This window comes from Halichoeres trimaculatus, unplaced genomic scaffold (assembly GCF_033239565.1).
Source record: "Halichoeres trimaculatus isolate MK-OKI-2021-1 unplaced genomic scaffold, fHalTri1.1 fHalTri1_scaffold_7, whole genome shotgun sequence".
In the NCBI taxonomy this organism is placed as follows: Eukaryota; Metazoa; Chordata; class Actinopteri; order Labriformes; family Labridae; genus Halichoeres; species Halichoeres trimaculatus.
The window spans coordinates 23,358,149-23,373,862 of NW_027437185.1; the positions used below are offsets into that span (position 1 = coordinate 23,358,149).

Below are 15,714 nucleotides of genomic sequence, written 5' to 3' on the forward strand. Positions count from 1 at the left end.
GTCTAGTTAGAGTGGTACCAGCATCTACTGTAGCCACATGTAATTAGATTATAACAGTCATTATAACCACTCATTCCAGCAGGCTCTGGATTTGTATATAATCTGGGATTTGTTGTCTCAGTGCTGAGTGCTATGGAAACCCAGAAACTTCCCTGCCATTGGGACAGACAGAGTGTCTAAGTGTGGGACAAAAAGAGAGATTATAGTTATATAATCTAAGTGTAATGTTTGCCATTACAGTCTAGTAATAGCCGATGTCCCTGCAAGATAAGAGTCTGCTAACTGGGAGATCATTTTCAGTCAAACACTAAGCTAATTTCAAATATGCCTGGAGTTAAAAATACATGTGTTCTGGAAAAAAAGGCACTGTCAGACCCTGTGGAAACAGTTTTTTACAAAGACCATGCCAGTCTGAATGGTCTATTGAGCTAAAACAGTTTTATAGATTTACCTGTGGCTTTTAAACTAAGCAATACCAGCCAAAGCTAGCTTTACTAGCCATCATTGCTGCACCGTTATGTAAACACCTTACCTGAACTCTGTATCAAACACACTCCTGACCAGGTGTGAGGTAAGCTCTCCTCGTCACTTGCTCTTTATTAATACAGGATTACATTTATTCTCAATCCCAAACTCACAGATACACACAGACACACGCTGTCCTTCACATAGGTACAGTGCTTGTCTGCAGGGTCCATCCCAGGTAGTAGGCAGGCTGGTAGCTGGAGTTGGAGGAGTTTTGTTCTTCATGGAGGCCTGCTGTTCATCTGGCTACTAATAGAGGCTTTACTTTGTATCAGGTGGATTTTCTGTCTTAAAGGAGTTCTGTGAACACAGTTCCTTGAAGGTAAGGCAACCATTACCCCTCTGAGAGCATTTGGTGCAAAAAGAAATGCCATAAGATAACAGTCCTGCTAAGGGTAGCTAATTTGTTTTAGTCACAAGTTTTCTGGGTTTGACTTGTGTCCTATATGCCTGCTATGAGTAATATTTTACTGCAGTAGTTTAAAATTTTCACTTAAGTGTTGAAGCTGAAGTTCTCTGAAATGTGAAGTTATTAATGATTAAATGCCTACACCTAATGTAATAACAAAACAAATCCTCCATAAACTGCTAAAGTCAAATTGATCTTATGCTTGTAATGTAATTTTGAAGCGTTAAAACTTCATTGGTAGGTTATATTTTATAAATGCCACAGCCTCATAAAGAATATCAGTTTGTCTTCTTCTTCTGACTGTTGACATCATCCTCTAAACTAATGTATATCTTTTCCAGATGTTTCCTTGGTCCGCTGTCTTCTCTCTTGAACCCAAAGTGCCGGGTCAGCGTAGCAGTGAAGAATTAGTTACCAATACTCTAATGTTGGAGTTAGGGGCCATGGTGAAACGTACTGAACGCATTCGTCTGGAGAGGGCAAGTGAGGGTAGGCGTCGCCGTCGCAGCTCCTCCTCCACAGCTGATTACAGCTGGCTGGCCAGTAACCCAACTCCACAGCCTTTCCAGCTGACACCCAATGACCTGCTGGAACTTCAGGACCTCTGTGCCAGGATCCCCCCTGCACAGTGTGGCCCTGTGATTGTCAGGTGAGAGAGACTGCAGCACAGGAATTAAAGTGTTGCTGAATTTTGAATGAAGATAAAGACCAGAGAAGTTTCAATCTAGAGCCTTGAAACTATTGTCTACACCTTGGAAACTGATAACAAGCCTGTCATTATTAAGCTGCACACATAAAAAGTAAATGTACGTAATTAATCTAGTCTAGACCAGAAGTGAACTGGGATGACCAAACTGAAGAAGTGATTTGCAGGGTTGTCATGAAGTATATGCCCACACACACACACACACACAAACGAACTGCATTTATTTACCCCCATTTTTGTTCCCACTCATCATATCTATGTACAGTAAAGTCTAGGTTGCATACAAATGTTAAACCACCCTGCATTTTTTTAACTATGAAAAATAACCCAACCGGCAGCATGTACAAGTCAAAAGACTTGTCACTTTAAAAGATTATGTACATCCAAAGAAATAATATAAGATGTTGACAAAATAAGATTAAGCTGTTAAAAAGCTTGTGGCAGCCTGTTGTAGCACAGACCAGATAGTTGGTTTTGATAATTCCTGCCTGTCATGAAAATAACTAATCATATCACAGTATTTGAGGGTAGGGTTGTTTCAGGGGTGGCAAATCGAACTTCAAAGTTTGGAAGGCGCATGTCACCCCCTGACATCCTTTTGCTGTATATGCACCCCCGCTAGGAATTCACAGCAGGACCCAAACATCTGTATCGTTTTTCTTTTGCATTAAAAGAAACACATAGTTGACTGATGAAAAGTTCCTGGTAAAAACTCCCGTAGATGCCAGTTTCCTATTTTGCAGTTGTCTGGGTTCAGTGTAATATGGTATGGATTCAGACCCCTTAACTTGCACATCTTTCTTGTTGCCTGGTTGCACATCCCACAGACTCATCTGACTGTGTCCAGACTCTTTTTTCCTTGCTTGACTTTGTCTGTATTTAACGTTTTGACTGTAATACTGTAAGTATGTGTTATTCTGGATCATACTGTTTCTAACTATCCGTCACTGCTCTGATTGCAGGTTCAGGAGGTTGGTGTCACAGATGGAGCCCGAGGTCCACGAGGTTCCCCGGTTGTTTCGTTCAGTTCTACGCGAGAGTGTGGATGAGGTACTCAGAAACGATGAAGTACAGCTGCAGGACAACCTTCCTGAAAAGGAGCAGCGCAGCAAAAGTCTTTCTTTCATCACTTTCCGCACAAAGTTCCACACAGGGCAGTTCTTCAGGGGCAGCAGCATTCTAGGTTCCAGGGGTGACCTGCAGCATGAGGTGGATTGGATAGATGGAGAGGAGGATGGGGAAAGGGAGGAGGAAGCCATCAAGACCAGGGCGAGGAAGGGAAGGAGTAAGAGCATGCCAGATATCAGCCCTATGGAGCAGAGTGCCCAGGGGTGAGAGGGGAGGAAGGAGTGAGGGGAGATAACACAGAGGATAGTGGAAGGAAGGGGAACCAGGACAGGAAGGAGGGCAGCAACCAAATAAAAACAAAAATGGAGGGGTGGATAGAGTAAGGATGATTTAGTGGAAGGAGGGGAGGTAACACAGAGCACATTAAAAAGGGAAATAATTTTTAAATTCAGCTAATTTGAAACTATTTTCCATTAGTAAATTTTCCTCTTTTAAAATACTTCAGAGAACTGGTTTGGAGTGATTTCTTGGCTCTACAAAGATCCATTACATAATTCATTTACTGCAAGTCTTCAGCCAGCCATGCTAGAATCATTGTTTTGGTTTAAAAAAACATTCAAACCCAACTGTTGTGCTAGCTGTTATCTGAGAAGTCATAGATGCTCAGGGAGGCACAATAGTCTGTGCAATATGGCAACCATCTAATAGTTTTTTTTTTTACATTTTGGTCTGAGGAAAGTGTTGGATCAACCAATTAAGGAACTATTGCTGGATATTCTACCAGGACCTTCCAGAACTGATCCTGACATATTTGAAACCTCCAAGACAACGGTCTCTTGCATAGGATGATGGGGAGATTCAGCTAAATCCGTCTGTACATTAATGCTTTGACTCCAGATCATCGAGCTTTGTTGTACCTATGATGCAGATCACTTGTTATCCAATCTTCTTTGTGGAATGTAATACAGGTGATGCATCTAAAAGAACAAATAAAATCTTGACACATTTGTTTTTTTTCCTTTAGTTGTTGGTATTAAGTTGTGAAACAGCTCAGATGCAATGCACAATTGGACTGTGGCCAAATGATGTCGGTTCTGAGGCACACGAGGTACTGAAAAGGCACTGCGATATTAGGTTTGTTTTTTTCTAAAAAAAATGGACCTTCATTAGTTAATTGTGAACTTAAGACAGAATCTTAAAGTAAAGTCTAAATCAATAAATAACATTTACCTTCTAGTGTGTCTGTTAGCTCTATCACAGAGAACAGCACCAGCTTGGCACCTGTTTACTTGCCTTAGCCCTCAGCCTAGCATGGCTAATTATATCACTGCTGACTAATCCTCTTATCCCAGAAAATCTCAAGCTTAAGTTCCAGTAGCCCATTGATATTTTATTAATATGCACTTTCTTATCAATACATCATTTTTTTTACTATTTGCACTTTATACAGTGAAGTCAAGGCATTTGGCTAAAACAGAAAAGGATGCAGGAAAAAAACAAGAAAAAAAGTATTTCTCCATAAAAGCTGTGGTCATTTAAACAACATCTGGTAAACTGGACAGCTGAAGAAGGGATCGGTTGCTACAACGGCGTCAAACAATCAGAAGCTTCCAGGGAATCTGGCTGACTGAGTCAATAAGAGTTGGATTTCCGACCAGCCAGCCGAACCCCATCATCAACTCTGATGTCAAACCTGGAGCCTCTTCAGATACTTGACTTGTGTGTTGTGGACAAACTCAGTTATTTTCTTAACTCTCAAACCAGCAGTTTCATTCAAAAAAGTTTTTTGTAATGTAAGTTATCATCGTCCTCTCTTACAGTTAATGCCTGAAATATTTCAGTAAACCTCACTTCATCTGGCTTCTGCTGTTTTTTTATAATGCTGGACCAAAACCAGTGTTTTGTAACACTTCAATAAAAGTACCCATTTGGCAAAAATTTTTATAAGCAAAACATAATTTGTCTGAATAAAACAAATATTCCACATCATTGCTAAAGGGTAATGCAGGGAGAGCTGTCATTGAAAAAGTCATGCTCTTCAATTAAAAGCAAGAAAACTTAGGAAAAATGTCTTAGAAGAAACGCCAGCTCTGGTGTTTGGCTTTAAATAACAATAATAATAATGGATGACCTGTGGTAAAGGGGGTGAACAAGAAAAAAAAAAATCAACCAAAACTAAAAAGACAGTTTGCAGAATCAAACCATAAAATTAGTCATTTTGATTAAATGTTTATGAATACTAGGTCATGAAACAACTCAGAGCACATTCTGCTCTCTATACAAAAAGGGGATTTTAGATAAGTTATTTTTTCATTGAACAGAGTTCGACATCTTCACCCTTCACTGAATAGTCGAGTTAAGATAAGAGTCTGTGGCTCAGGACCAATCAAATAGTCTGTATTTATCAGAAAGTCTCAATCAAACCATTGTTTTCTTAGAAGTCTTCTTCAAAGATATTTTCAAAAATGTTATCTGGACATGTTTTCTTCATCCAGCTTCAGCTTTGATTCCCCGTGCTGAGCGTGCTTTTTGCCCCCACTCAGCTGCTGCTCCTCTCCTTAAGCGAAGAAGACGACGAATACGATGAAGAAGACGACCAGGACGAGAAAGATCTTGATCATCAACCAACGGTTAGAGGAGACCGACTGGAAGTATTTGAGGATCTCAGTGTGGGCAGCCTCCACATTCAGCTGGGTGTCCTCAACGTTGGCATCAATCCTGAGGGAGAGAGTGGCACGGGATCAATTAAATGGATAATAATGCTGCCTTAAGTCAGGAATTAGACTGCTTCATCAAACAGAAAGAAAGCAAACTATGAAAAGATTAAATCTATTGCTCACATATATGTTCTTAAATATTTACAGGATAAATCTAGAGGTAGTTAACATAAAACTGGAAATAAAAGGGAAAAAACAGCTAGCCCGAGTTCATCCAAAGCTAACAATCTGTGCCTCATCTATACAGAACACAGGGAGTATGGGGAAGAAGTTGTAAAGGGGCGTTTGTTGGAACTATTTCTTGGACTGACTAGATACTAGGGTTGGTCGAGAGCCAGTGCCCAACCTTAAACAAGTTGTTTTTCCTACTTCTTTGATAAGCAAATTTGAAACTAAGATACCATTAAGAAATGTCTACAGGTAGAATAGAACAGAAAATACTTTATTTATCCCCAAGGGAAAATTCAGGAGGAGCCACAGCAGCAATCAAGAAAACAAAAGTAGGCTGCATCTCCTTATTTTAGCTTTTGTGGTAATTTAAGAAAGTCCACCATAGGTTGTAAATTGAGCTAATTTATATCAGGGTGTCCTGCTCCTGTTTTCTTATTCTGTTTTCTGCACGTGAACTGAACTGCTCTCTCTTTTCTTCAAGTTTTTCCATTTTTAGCTCCCTCCTACCTCTGTATGGTCTCCTCCTGCACTTTGATCATTTGTGCCAGCTGCTGGAATATACTGCCAAGTTCAACAATGGTGCTCTCAATGTTCTGCATGGTGTCTGCTCGGCTCTGGATGTACGATTCCTGTGAAGACAAAGTGGAAAAAGTGAATTCATTATTCTGACTGAGGAAGAAATACTTTAACATACTACATCAACTGTGACTGCCTCACTTTGAAAATTTATAACAACAGTCTACCTGCTCATCAATAAGCTGGAGTTGCATGGGATTGGTCTGAGAGTCCATGTCAATGGCTACATCCCCCATACTCCTAGATTCATCCTGCATCAGAACTGAGCTCTCTGTGAAGACACAAAAAGCAAAAGACAAACACACATGTGCATGTTCAACAAGATCAGACAAAAGTTCCCAGTGGAAGAGGGTAAAAATTCCAGCGGGTACACACAGTATCTAGTAATACCCGCTGGGAGATTCAAACGTTCCAGGGAAATACCTTTTAAATTTGAGGTTGTATTGCCCTGGTAGTCATAGCGCTGCTCGCGAGCTGCATACGGCTCCTGGGCCCCTTTTTTGCGGCTCCCTAAAATATTTTTTCATTTTTGCATTATAAATGACCAAATACAGTTATAATCATTCACAAAGACTTCGAGCAGTTCACTATGACAACAGCTATCTGAAAAGTACACTGCCAGTCTAAATGTTTGTGTTCATTCGTGGCATTTTTGGCTCAGTGTCCATATGAATAACTGAAAACAAGGAGAAAGTGAAACTAGAAGACAACCTTCAGTTTTTCTTCTTCTGTAAATTTACCTCAACGGATATCAAAAAGATAGAGTCGTTTGGATTAAAGCTCTAATCCTGGTGAGCACTCTGATCAGGATTGTGTAACACTGTCTCATGCAAACCCCAAGAAGGGTCAGCATGCTAAACCTGGACAGTTAAAAAACATGTTCTCTGCAGTTGAATTAGTTCACAATAATAAAATTGAACTCATCCTCAAAAATATATATATTTGTGGCACCTCAATTACCATATATTTTATGTGTACATTTTTACAGGATACCCACTCAATATTCATATCAGGTTATGTATTAGTACAGTGTCTTATGTCTACTGGTTATAAACATTTTACTGGCAGTGTAAGAGTATGAATTAAAAGCACAGGAATTTGTGTTTCCACCAAGCTATTTGGTTTAGTACGGTGTGCAATTACTGGTGTGTCAACTTTCAAAAGCTCGGAAAGATACCAAAACCAGTGGCCCTTACTGTCTACCTTCTTAGCACCTTTCAGTGGGAAGACTTAGCATAAAACCCAACACTTGAACTTAAACACACTGCACTCCAATGGTCATAAAAATTTTGCACCATAAAGAATCATGTCTATATGTACCGCACTTTGTGTTAAATGTATCATGTCTGGAAAGTGCTACACAAATAAAGTCTGATTGACTGATTCCGTGTTATGTACATTTTTACTCCTATCTGAGGACTGTCAGTTATACAGGTGTCAGGGCTGGTCTTGTCGTGAAGTCTTGGGGTGTTTAACACATACACCAGCTGAGCCGAGAGAGGGGCACAGAGGTGGATGAGAAAGCAAAAAAAAAAAAACCTGTGACCTGGTAGCATCCCTCAGGCAATGAATTTCATGACAAATTTTTCCCCACTCCACTGCAGGGTGGAATAAAAAGTCACTTCTTTAACCAAATAATCAACCCAAGTACACCTTCAAAATAAAAGCACTATGTAAAAAAGGGGCATCTTTCCACAGAAAAAAATTACCCATTCTTTTCTTCTAAAAGTATACCATAAATGCTTTCATGCAGTCTTTTCCATTCTTTTATCATAAATGTGGCTGATGAAGCATGCAAAGTATCATTCTTCTATGTTTTGGCCAAGATCCATGTGCAACTCATAGAAAAGAGTCACTTTCCAATCAGCAGATTTTCAGCATCTGAGACGAATGCTACTGGCTTTACACAAGCAGTGTGAACAGTAACACACGCAGGACTGAAAATTAAGCTGTTTCCTAAATGGAGTGTCGAAGGGCACAGAAGTACAATCCCAGTGAACCGTACTGAACCAAACTGGACCACTTGGTGTAAACGTACTATAAGCTTCCTGTGCTCACCAGAGGGTCTATGGAAGGAAAACTTTTAGCAATTGGTTTCTCAAAAAATGCAACTCAGCAAGGCAAGGAGAAGAAACATCTGATGGTGTGCTCACTCTATAGAAACCAGGAAGACTTTCATGTAAGGTGAATTAACAACAAATATGAAAGTTTCAGGTAATACTTTTTAAATATGAATGTTGAGAAGGATGTACATAATCAGGTCGGAACACAGTACATGGATGGAACCAATGTTGGTTTGAAGGTTCGATCCCAATATTGATTTCAATGCCGTTTTTTGATGCTTAAAAAGTTCAAACCATGTAACGGCTTTAATTTGTTTGAGTATGACAGAATATTCCACAAAGAGTGAACACACCTGTGTGAAGCCACAACAGCATGCTGTGTTTGCCTGCTGGTGCCTTTACTTTAACACAAGACCCTTGTAAAGATCGTAGTGCGTGAGAACAAGCATGAGGCAAAGGCGTGACAAAGCTTACTGAAGTTGTTGGCCATCAGAGGAGAAGACGAGGCAGGAGGCTGGGAGAATTGTTCTCTCCTGCTGCGCTGCTGCTTCAGGTTCTGCAAACGAAACAACAGACTTAATGAAGGACTGGGAAACCTAAATCCAACATTTTTCGAAATCTTCTGTGATTAGTGACAGAGTAAAACCAAAACAATTCTCACCTCTGTTCTGACTTCTAACACTGATTTGAAGTCATTGGACATTGACGCCAGTTTGGACTGAGGACAAAAGCAGATAAAACAAAGTTGAACAAGGCACCGCTTAACTTAGCCTTGTATATTAGAGCAATGAACTACTACTAACATTTTTAAATTCCATTACAAAAATAAACAAAATTACTTCAATTAATGTACAGCTTCATTTTTTCTTTGACACTACACAGCTTGATTTAAAGGTGGAAGAAACAGCCTCAAACTCTAAGTTGTGTGCACTTGGCTTCAATGTGTGTATCACAGTCAAACTTGTACTGAAATTACCTGTAATGACACAACTATGGTGTTAGAGTGGGTCTGGATATGCCGTCCACTTGGAGTGCCACGGGACCTCACCAAGTCCTGCAGCTGTGCAATCTGTTTGTTTAGACTGTTGATGTCCTAAAGACGGGAACAAAGGGGAGAAAATGATTAGACATCTTGAAACAGGATTATACAATACTGCTTTGTTAAAAGTTGAATCTCAGAGGAGAATCTACTTACTTGTTTGATGATGTAAGTTAGCTCCTCAATCTCCACAGCCTTGTCATCAAATAAAGATTTTCTTTTTGCCACTAAAAGATCAACAAAACAGCAGGTATGTCAGAACTTGTGGTGTTTTGACAAACAAACCATATGATTGAGCAGTTTAACGACACCATAAAAGTAACACTTACAAATAGTGAGTTTTTCCAGTTTGGCAAATGTATTGCTTAGGTCTTTTCCAATTCTCCTACAAGAAAACAGAAAACAATTTAGAGCACTTTGTTAAGCACACATTTCGTCTTAGTGCTACTTGATATTCATGGTAACACAGGTTTAAATTCCCAGCAGGAAAAATGTTAACAGTTTAGTCTAAATGTTGTGTCTTCCTGCTTGAATACTGCTATGCAAGCCAAGTATGTCTTTGATCAGTCAGGCAACCAGTTTATGATGCTTTAGAGGCTTAACTTGATACAAAAAAAGCCTGAATACAAATAGTTCAACGCTTAAAATCAACACAACAACAACATTCAAAAAAATCTTTGGATGAGAATCTTACTTCGCCATGACTGTGAAGTCACTGCGTTGCCTGAGGGCGTTAAGAGTGGGTTTACTGGGCTGCGCTCCATTCTGCTGGGGGAGATACAAAATAAAAAGAGCATGACATGATAAGATTCATTATATGTAAAGTGACTACAGTCAGCAACAGTGAATCCATGGGTAGCTAGCTTGACACTTGCACACAAATGCTCAACAAGCACTGTGGAAGGGGGTTATTACAGGCTTCCCTTGAAAATACATTTGTGATGGCAATACATTTTCACTGATAAGTCTTAATTCTAATAAAACAAATTTCACAGCATAATAGCAGGCAAACTATGTTCTCAAATAGTTTGTGGTATTTCTGTTTTGCAGGTGTTTATTTTGCATCAACCCTTGCATATCATCTGAGACCAGAATTACTGCCATAAAAAAATATAGGCAGAAACTTTGGCATATCTTCTTGGCTGCCTTTCACACCTTTTATCATAATAGATACACTAATCCATTTCAGAATGACAGATAAGATAATGTGATGTCTGATAAACAAAAGAAACAACAAATACTTAAGCCTTTCTTGATCCAAGATGTGCAAAGAAAACTAAAGACAACCAATTCCGTTCATGTTATTCGTTTTCAAAAGGTTCTGCATGACAAAGTTAGATCAACACTGGATAAAGAGGGAAGAAGAAAAATAAGGAACAGAAACCAAAAGTTTAACACGGAAATTCATTCTGGTGTAAAATATGACTGTCACCAAAGATCTAAAACAAAAACTGTTAAACTGGAGAAGGTACATTAGACATAATATTGTTATCCTGATTTTATAGTTATATTGACAGGTGCTCTGCTCCAACTTACCGGTCTGCCCTGGAGAGATTTACAGGCCGATTGGAACTCGAGAGTCCGGTCACGGCACGTCATCTTGCCGCCGGTGAGAGGTCAACAGACCAATTACCACCTGGGGGTGTGGGTCCTTCTCCTCTGGACTGTGATGAAGTAAATAAACGATCCCACGGAGTGGTGACGGACTCACATCCAAGGATAGCTATCCTTCGCGGATACACGTACACACATGTCTGCGAAAAAAAGAATAAGACGTTGGAACAAAAAATAGCTCCCTATGTTGACGAACCCAACCATGGCGGATAAACAAAAAAACAAAGTTTGATCGTGCTGGTTCAGCTAGGTGTAAAAAAGGCAGCCGGTAGCGAAAGCTAACCTGGTTCTCTATGACAAACAACACGACGAAGGGCCGATTCAGCCACAGAGGTTCAGCGTGGTTTACTGTTTCAGCAAACAGGTGAACAAAAACAGAATAATATTTGTAATATACAGCTAAACTAGACAAAAACACATTATCTGTGTGTATACAGGCCGCCCACCTCGACAGACAGCTGATCGCGGCCTGACCGGCGGCTAACCACTGGCTAACGGTAGCAACAGCGACGTGATCTAGCGTTTTTAAAACGGTTTAACTTTCGTTACCTTGGTTACACTCGATGTATTCCAACCGCGTAATATTTAGTTCTGCTTAAAAGACGAAAATCGAACGGTTCCAACTCACTCCAGCCGGGATTACATCACTTGGTGAGCCCTCGATGTTTCTGGTGAACACTAATCAACCCAGGAGTTAAAGTTCCGATCCGGGTCATTTCCGGTAGTGACGTCACTGCCACGTCGACTTTACCGTGGCGGAAAGCCTCTGCAGGAACAACATGTCACCACCAGAGGTCCCCCTTAAAATACACTAAAATATCTTGTATTGATTTTTTTTTAATGAGTTTAATTAATGCTGCGTGAAAAGAGACAATGCGTTTAAATACAACATTATTTTAAGTACAACACACAACAGCTCAATAATAGAGTCCTGGGTTAGAATTATGTTAGCTGCTTTTATACTGTAATGACTGAATAACGTTTTTATTGTGCAAAGCTTTTTTTATTAAGCATTTTATAAATATTTTTTTTGTTTATAAATGAGGGATTCCCTGTATCAGAGAATGATTATATTGGCCTGCAATGACCCTCAGACATTCCCTGTCTGTACATTGTGTACAGTTTTCATAAAAATTACATAACCTCAGGTATGTGGTAATTTTATAGGCTGAACAAGTTACAGTAAGCCCATGTAATGGTTGTCAAAAAAAGGAAAAAGATTAAGTTTTCTGATTATGTGATGACTAAAACACAGGTTTTTGACAGGACTATTTTTTTAATCATTTTGATTATCATTTTAATATTATTTTTTAATTTTGCGAATGGAACCATGTAAGGTATAAACAATATAGTGTCTTTGTCTTCAGAAGTAGTGGAGACAAGTGGGAGCTCCAATTAGAGCTTGTGCTGCTTGTTAGTGAGGAAGGATTCTGTGTGATGTTCAGTCAAGAAAACACTGTTACATTTAACTGTTAAAGGCATGTTTAAATACTGTTCAGCATTTTCTGAACATCAGAGTATGGTGTAAGGATTGGATATCGGGGCATTTTGAGGACTTCTACCTTGATACTTGACTTGCCTCTTCCTGGGAGAACCTTTTATCTACACTACTGTCTGAAAAAACATCCCTCTGCATCCGTTAATTTTACTTTAAAAGTTTGTTACCAGCCTTGTTATCTTTACTGGGGTACTAATCAGTATATTAGTTCTTCTGGCTTTTCCAGGGAGGTGGTTGGGGCCTGGGGCTGCACGGTGCGGCAACGGTTGGTGGAGCCTCTCAGCAAGAAGGTCACCGGTTCGATTCCCAGCTTGTGGAGTTTGCATGTTCTCTACGAGCATTCTGAATTGTCCCTAGGTGTGAATGGTTGACTGTCTCTGTGTCTGTCTCTGTGTCAGTCCTCGATTAGCTGGCGACCAGCCGGGTTAATTTTACTCAGGAGACAGAAGTGGACTTCCTTCCAAATAAAACAGATTTTAAGTCTGTTGGGGCTCAAATATCAGAATCAGGTAAGAAAAAAAGTTGAAATAGGTTCCGTTAAGGCTTTGTTACCAGGAGAGGAGTAATGCACCTGTAGCATCATCAAAAGGACACTTTAAAAGATAGCTGTACTCAGACTGATGAGATGAGGCACAATGTGTCATTAGTGATGTTATGTCGACTCAGGAGAAATGAACCCTTAAGTTAAAAGCAGAGAGAAGGCGGAATACGCAGACTGACATAGATGAGGAGAAGGTGATTGGCTGCTGCCTCAGGTGAGTCGACCTGCAGGTATGGTTGGCGAGGGAGATAACATCCAGTTTCCTCTCTGATCTCCAATCACTCCTCCTGGTACCCGCATCCTCTACCTGACAGGATCAAGCATGCCTAGACCACAACTATGTCCTCACCTACTCACTTGCTAGACCCCCAACCACAAAAACCCCAGCCAAACCTAATGCCCTGCACCACCCCTCATCTGTTCACCCACACCCACCCACACCTTTATACCTCTCTTCAATCCACAGTACTTATCTCTGTCTCAGAAAACAACCCCCTTGTGCTTTCACACATAAACTGCTTTTCTGGACAAACCTACCCACATCAATGCAGGGAAAAGGGTTTCTCCTTCAAAATCAGACATACAAAACTAGATTTTCTTCATCCTCATCCTGTTGTGTGTTTTGCATTTCAGACAGTTTGTCGTTATTATTGCAACCTTGTTGCCCTTTCCCCAGAGTAGGTTTGTGCTCTTTGTGGCAGGGTCTTGAGGAGCAGCTTGGGAGAAAAGGGTCTCAAAATTGACCTCTACTTTATACAGATGACATGGTTCTTTAACATCCTCAGGTGGGACCTCAAACAGGCAGGGGGTGGTTTGCCATAAGAATTGAAGCAACAGCAATAAGGAACAGAAACTTAAAACCAAAGGCAAGGGTTTTCTGCTGATTGCTTGAATTAGTTGATTGATTTTTCGGTGGGGAGTGAGTCTCTACGCCAAGTGAAGGGGTATCCTGGGACCTTGTTCCTAAGCAAGGGTTAAGTGTGAGACTCAAAGGCAGATTGGTGAGTGGTATTGTAGGCATCAGGCTGGGCAGTCTTGGTGAAGTGGTTAGGCTTGTAATTTTCCATTCCATAGATGTTCGAACCCTCACCTATTGTTATGAACTTTGGGTTAATGTTGAATTATTGATTCCATGGATACAAGCAGCCAAGACGAATTTCCTCCAAACACCAGCGTGGCTCAGCCTTAGAAATCAAGAAGGAGTCACTTGAGGTGGTTCCAGCTGTTTTATTAGGGTGCCTTCTGTACACCACCAACCTTTAACAAAACGATGGATGGATGGTAAGGTGGATGATGGATATTGACTGATGGGTGGGTTAATAAATGGAATTTAGTGCAGTGATCTAGGCTCAAAGTTACCCATTTGATACATGACTCAAACCATTAAAGTCAATGCTATTATCATTAGCCTGATCTTAACCTTTTTTAATCACTAATTAGGAAAAAAATTAGCACGCTTATATGCTAAAATCTTATACTTACTGTGTTAAACATACATGATTAACGTTGGCATGTTTGTCAGTGGGATCATGTTAATAATTAGCTTAAAGCAGAGCCTTAAAGAAGCACAAACATATCCTACCTGTTACTAATAGTAGGCTTTAAGCTTTTGCATTTATATTGTTAAGTTAAGAGCCCAACATTAAATCTAGGACCAAGTCCCACTGACACTATTTTGTTCACACTCAATATAATAAGCTGTTTGACTTTTTGATACTTTCCCACGTGGTGAAATGGACTGACAGCCTGTAGGTCCATGTTTCTGAGCGAGATAACGCCTTTTGTTTTTTCTGTTTGATGTTTTTTTTTTAAAGCTTTGTATTCACATCATTTTACAAAACACTCACCTTCCTGTCAGGTTAACTGAAAAACCAGCAAACATACATGGCTCTTTTTTTGTACTGTTCTAACTGAACGTAATCTCTCTTACTCTCTCAATCATTTCATTTACTCTCTCACACACACACACACACACACACACACACACACACACACACACACACACACACACACACACACACACACACACACACACACACACACACACACACACACACACACACACACACAAGAGGTGATAGCATCTAACAAAACACACTTGCAGGCTAGATAGCGAACAGCACTTGCTTCGACACAGCTGCTGCAACAAAAGCAGGGAGGAAACCAGGGCCGGAGTTATTAGACAAACACAACCCTGAACGCAGAGAAAGCAAGGTGAAAAAATACAGGAAGTCCTGATACAAGAGAAGAGATTCAGACAGCCAGGGAGATAGATGGAGTGAGTGCTGCATGGGGATGTAGGGTAGCAGACTGGGAGAGAGGCACCAGGGCATCAAATAGTACACGTATAGAAAACATAGAGTGAGATATCCAAAGTAGCACATGACAGTCCTTGCAGAGATTCCTCAATTATTAATCACCAGTAGGATGACACTTTTGGGGGATTTCTGACAACCGCAGGGCTTTATAAGGCAGATTTTAGAGTAAAGGCATCTTCTCTGTATCATGGTGCATGACTCACTGTCTTTTTTTCTTTCTGTCTCTTTCTCCCTAATCTTGCAGCTATATTTAGTACTGGCATAATGCCCTTCCAGACAGATAGGTTGGCAGCAGCATTTAGCTCTTATTTCCTCTTCTCTCCTCTTTCTTCCTCTCCAAGAGGAGGAAAAGAGAATTTATCATGGGATCACCATCAAGAACTGACATTGGACCAATCACCAACATAATACTTATGATTTACAACTACTAACTCTTATACATGTGAGAGTATAACCTGGGGTTGAACTT

At 40.2% G+C, this 15,714-nt stretch overlaps 2 protein-coding genes across 7 annotated transcripts; one reads left to right on the top strand and one right to left on the bottom strand.

Annotated features, from left to right (window-relative positions):
- Nucleotides 1-1,275: 1,275 nt before the first annotated feature.
- On the top strand, nucleotides 1,276-2,975 carry LOC141793022 (protein RD3). Its single transcript, XM_074673331.1, has 2 exons — nucleotides 1,276-1,583; nucleotides 2,603-2,975. Exons 1-2 carry the CDS (start codon nucleotides 1,276-1,278, stop codon nucleotides 2,973-2,975), a joined length of 681 nt encoding a protein of 226 aa, XP_074529432.1.
- Nucleotides 2,976-4,083: 1,108 nt separating this feature from the next.
- On the bottom strand, nucleotides 4,084-11,613 carry stx5a (syntaxin 5A). Of its 6 annotated transcripts, XM_074674654.1 has the most exons (13): nucleotides 11,335-11,407; nucleotides 11,172-11,236; nucleotides 10,811-11,028; nucleotides 9,969-10,042; nucleotides 9,604-9,659; nucleotides 9,431-9,501; nucleotides 9,212-9,328; nucleotides 8,897-8,953; nucleotides 8,710-8,791; nucleotides 6,596-6,682; nucleotides 6,340-6,443; nucleotides 6,104-6,225; nucleotides 4,084-5,426 (listed from the first exon to the last, which is right to left on the bottom strand). In XM_074674654.1, the coding sequence occupies exons 3-13, from the start codon at nucleotides 10,871-10,873 to the stop codon at nucleotides 5,267-5,269; spliced, it is 993 nt and encodes a 330-aa protein (XP_074530755.1). In that variant the 5' UTR covers nucleotides 10,874-11,028; nucleotides 11,172-11,236; nucleotides 11,335-11,407; the 3' UTR covers nucleotides 4,084-5,266. The 6 variants fall into 6 exon arrangements, with proteins under 6 accessions (XP_074530755.1, XP_074530754.1, XP_074530756.1 ...); XM_074674653.1 differs by lacking the exons at nucleotides 11,172-11,236; nucleotides 11,335-11,407 and adding an exon at nucleotides 11,517-11,613; XM_074674655.1 differs by lacking the exons at nucleotides 11,172-11,236; nucleotides 11,335-11,407 and adding an exon at nucleotides 11,438-11,604 and having other exon boundaries at nucleotides 9,969-10,039.
- Nucleotides 11,614-15,714: the final 4,101 nt, after the last annotated feature.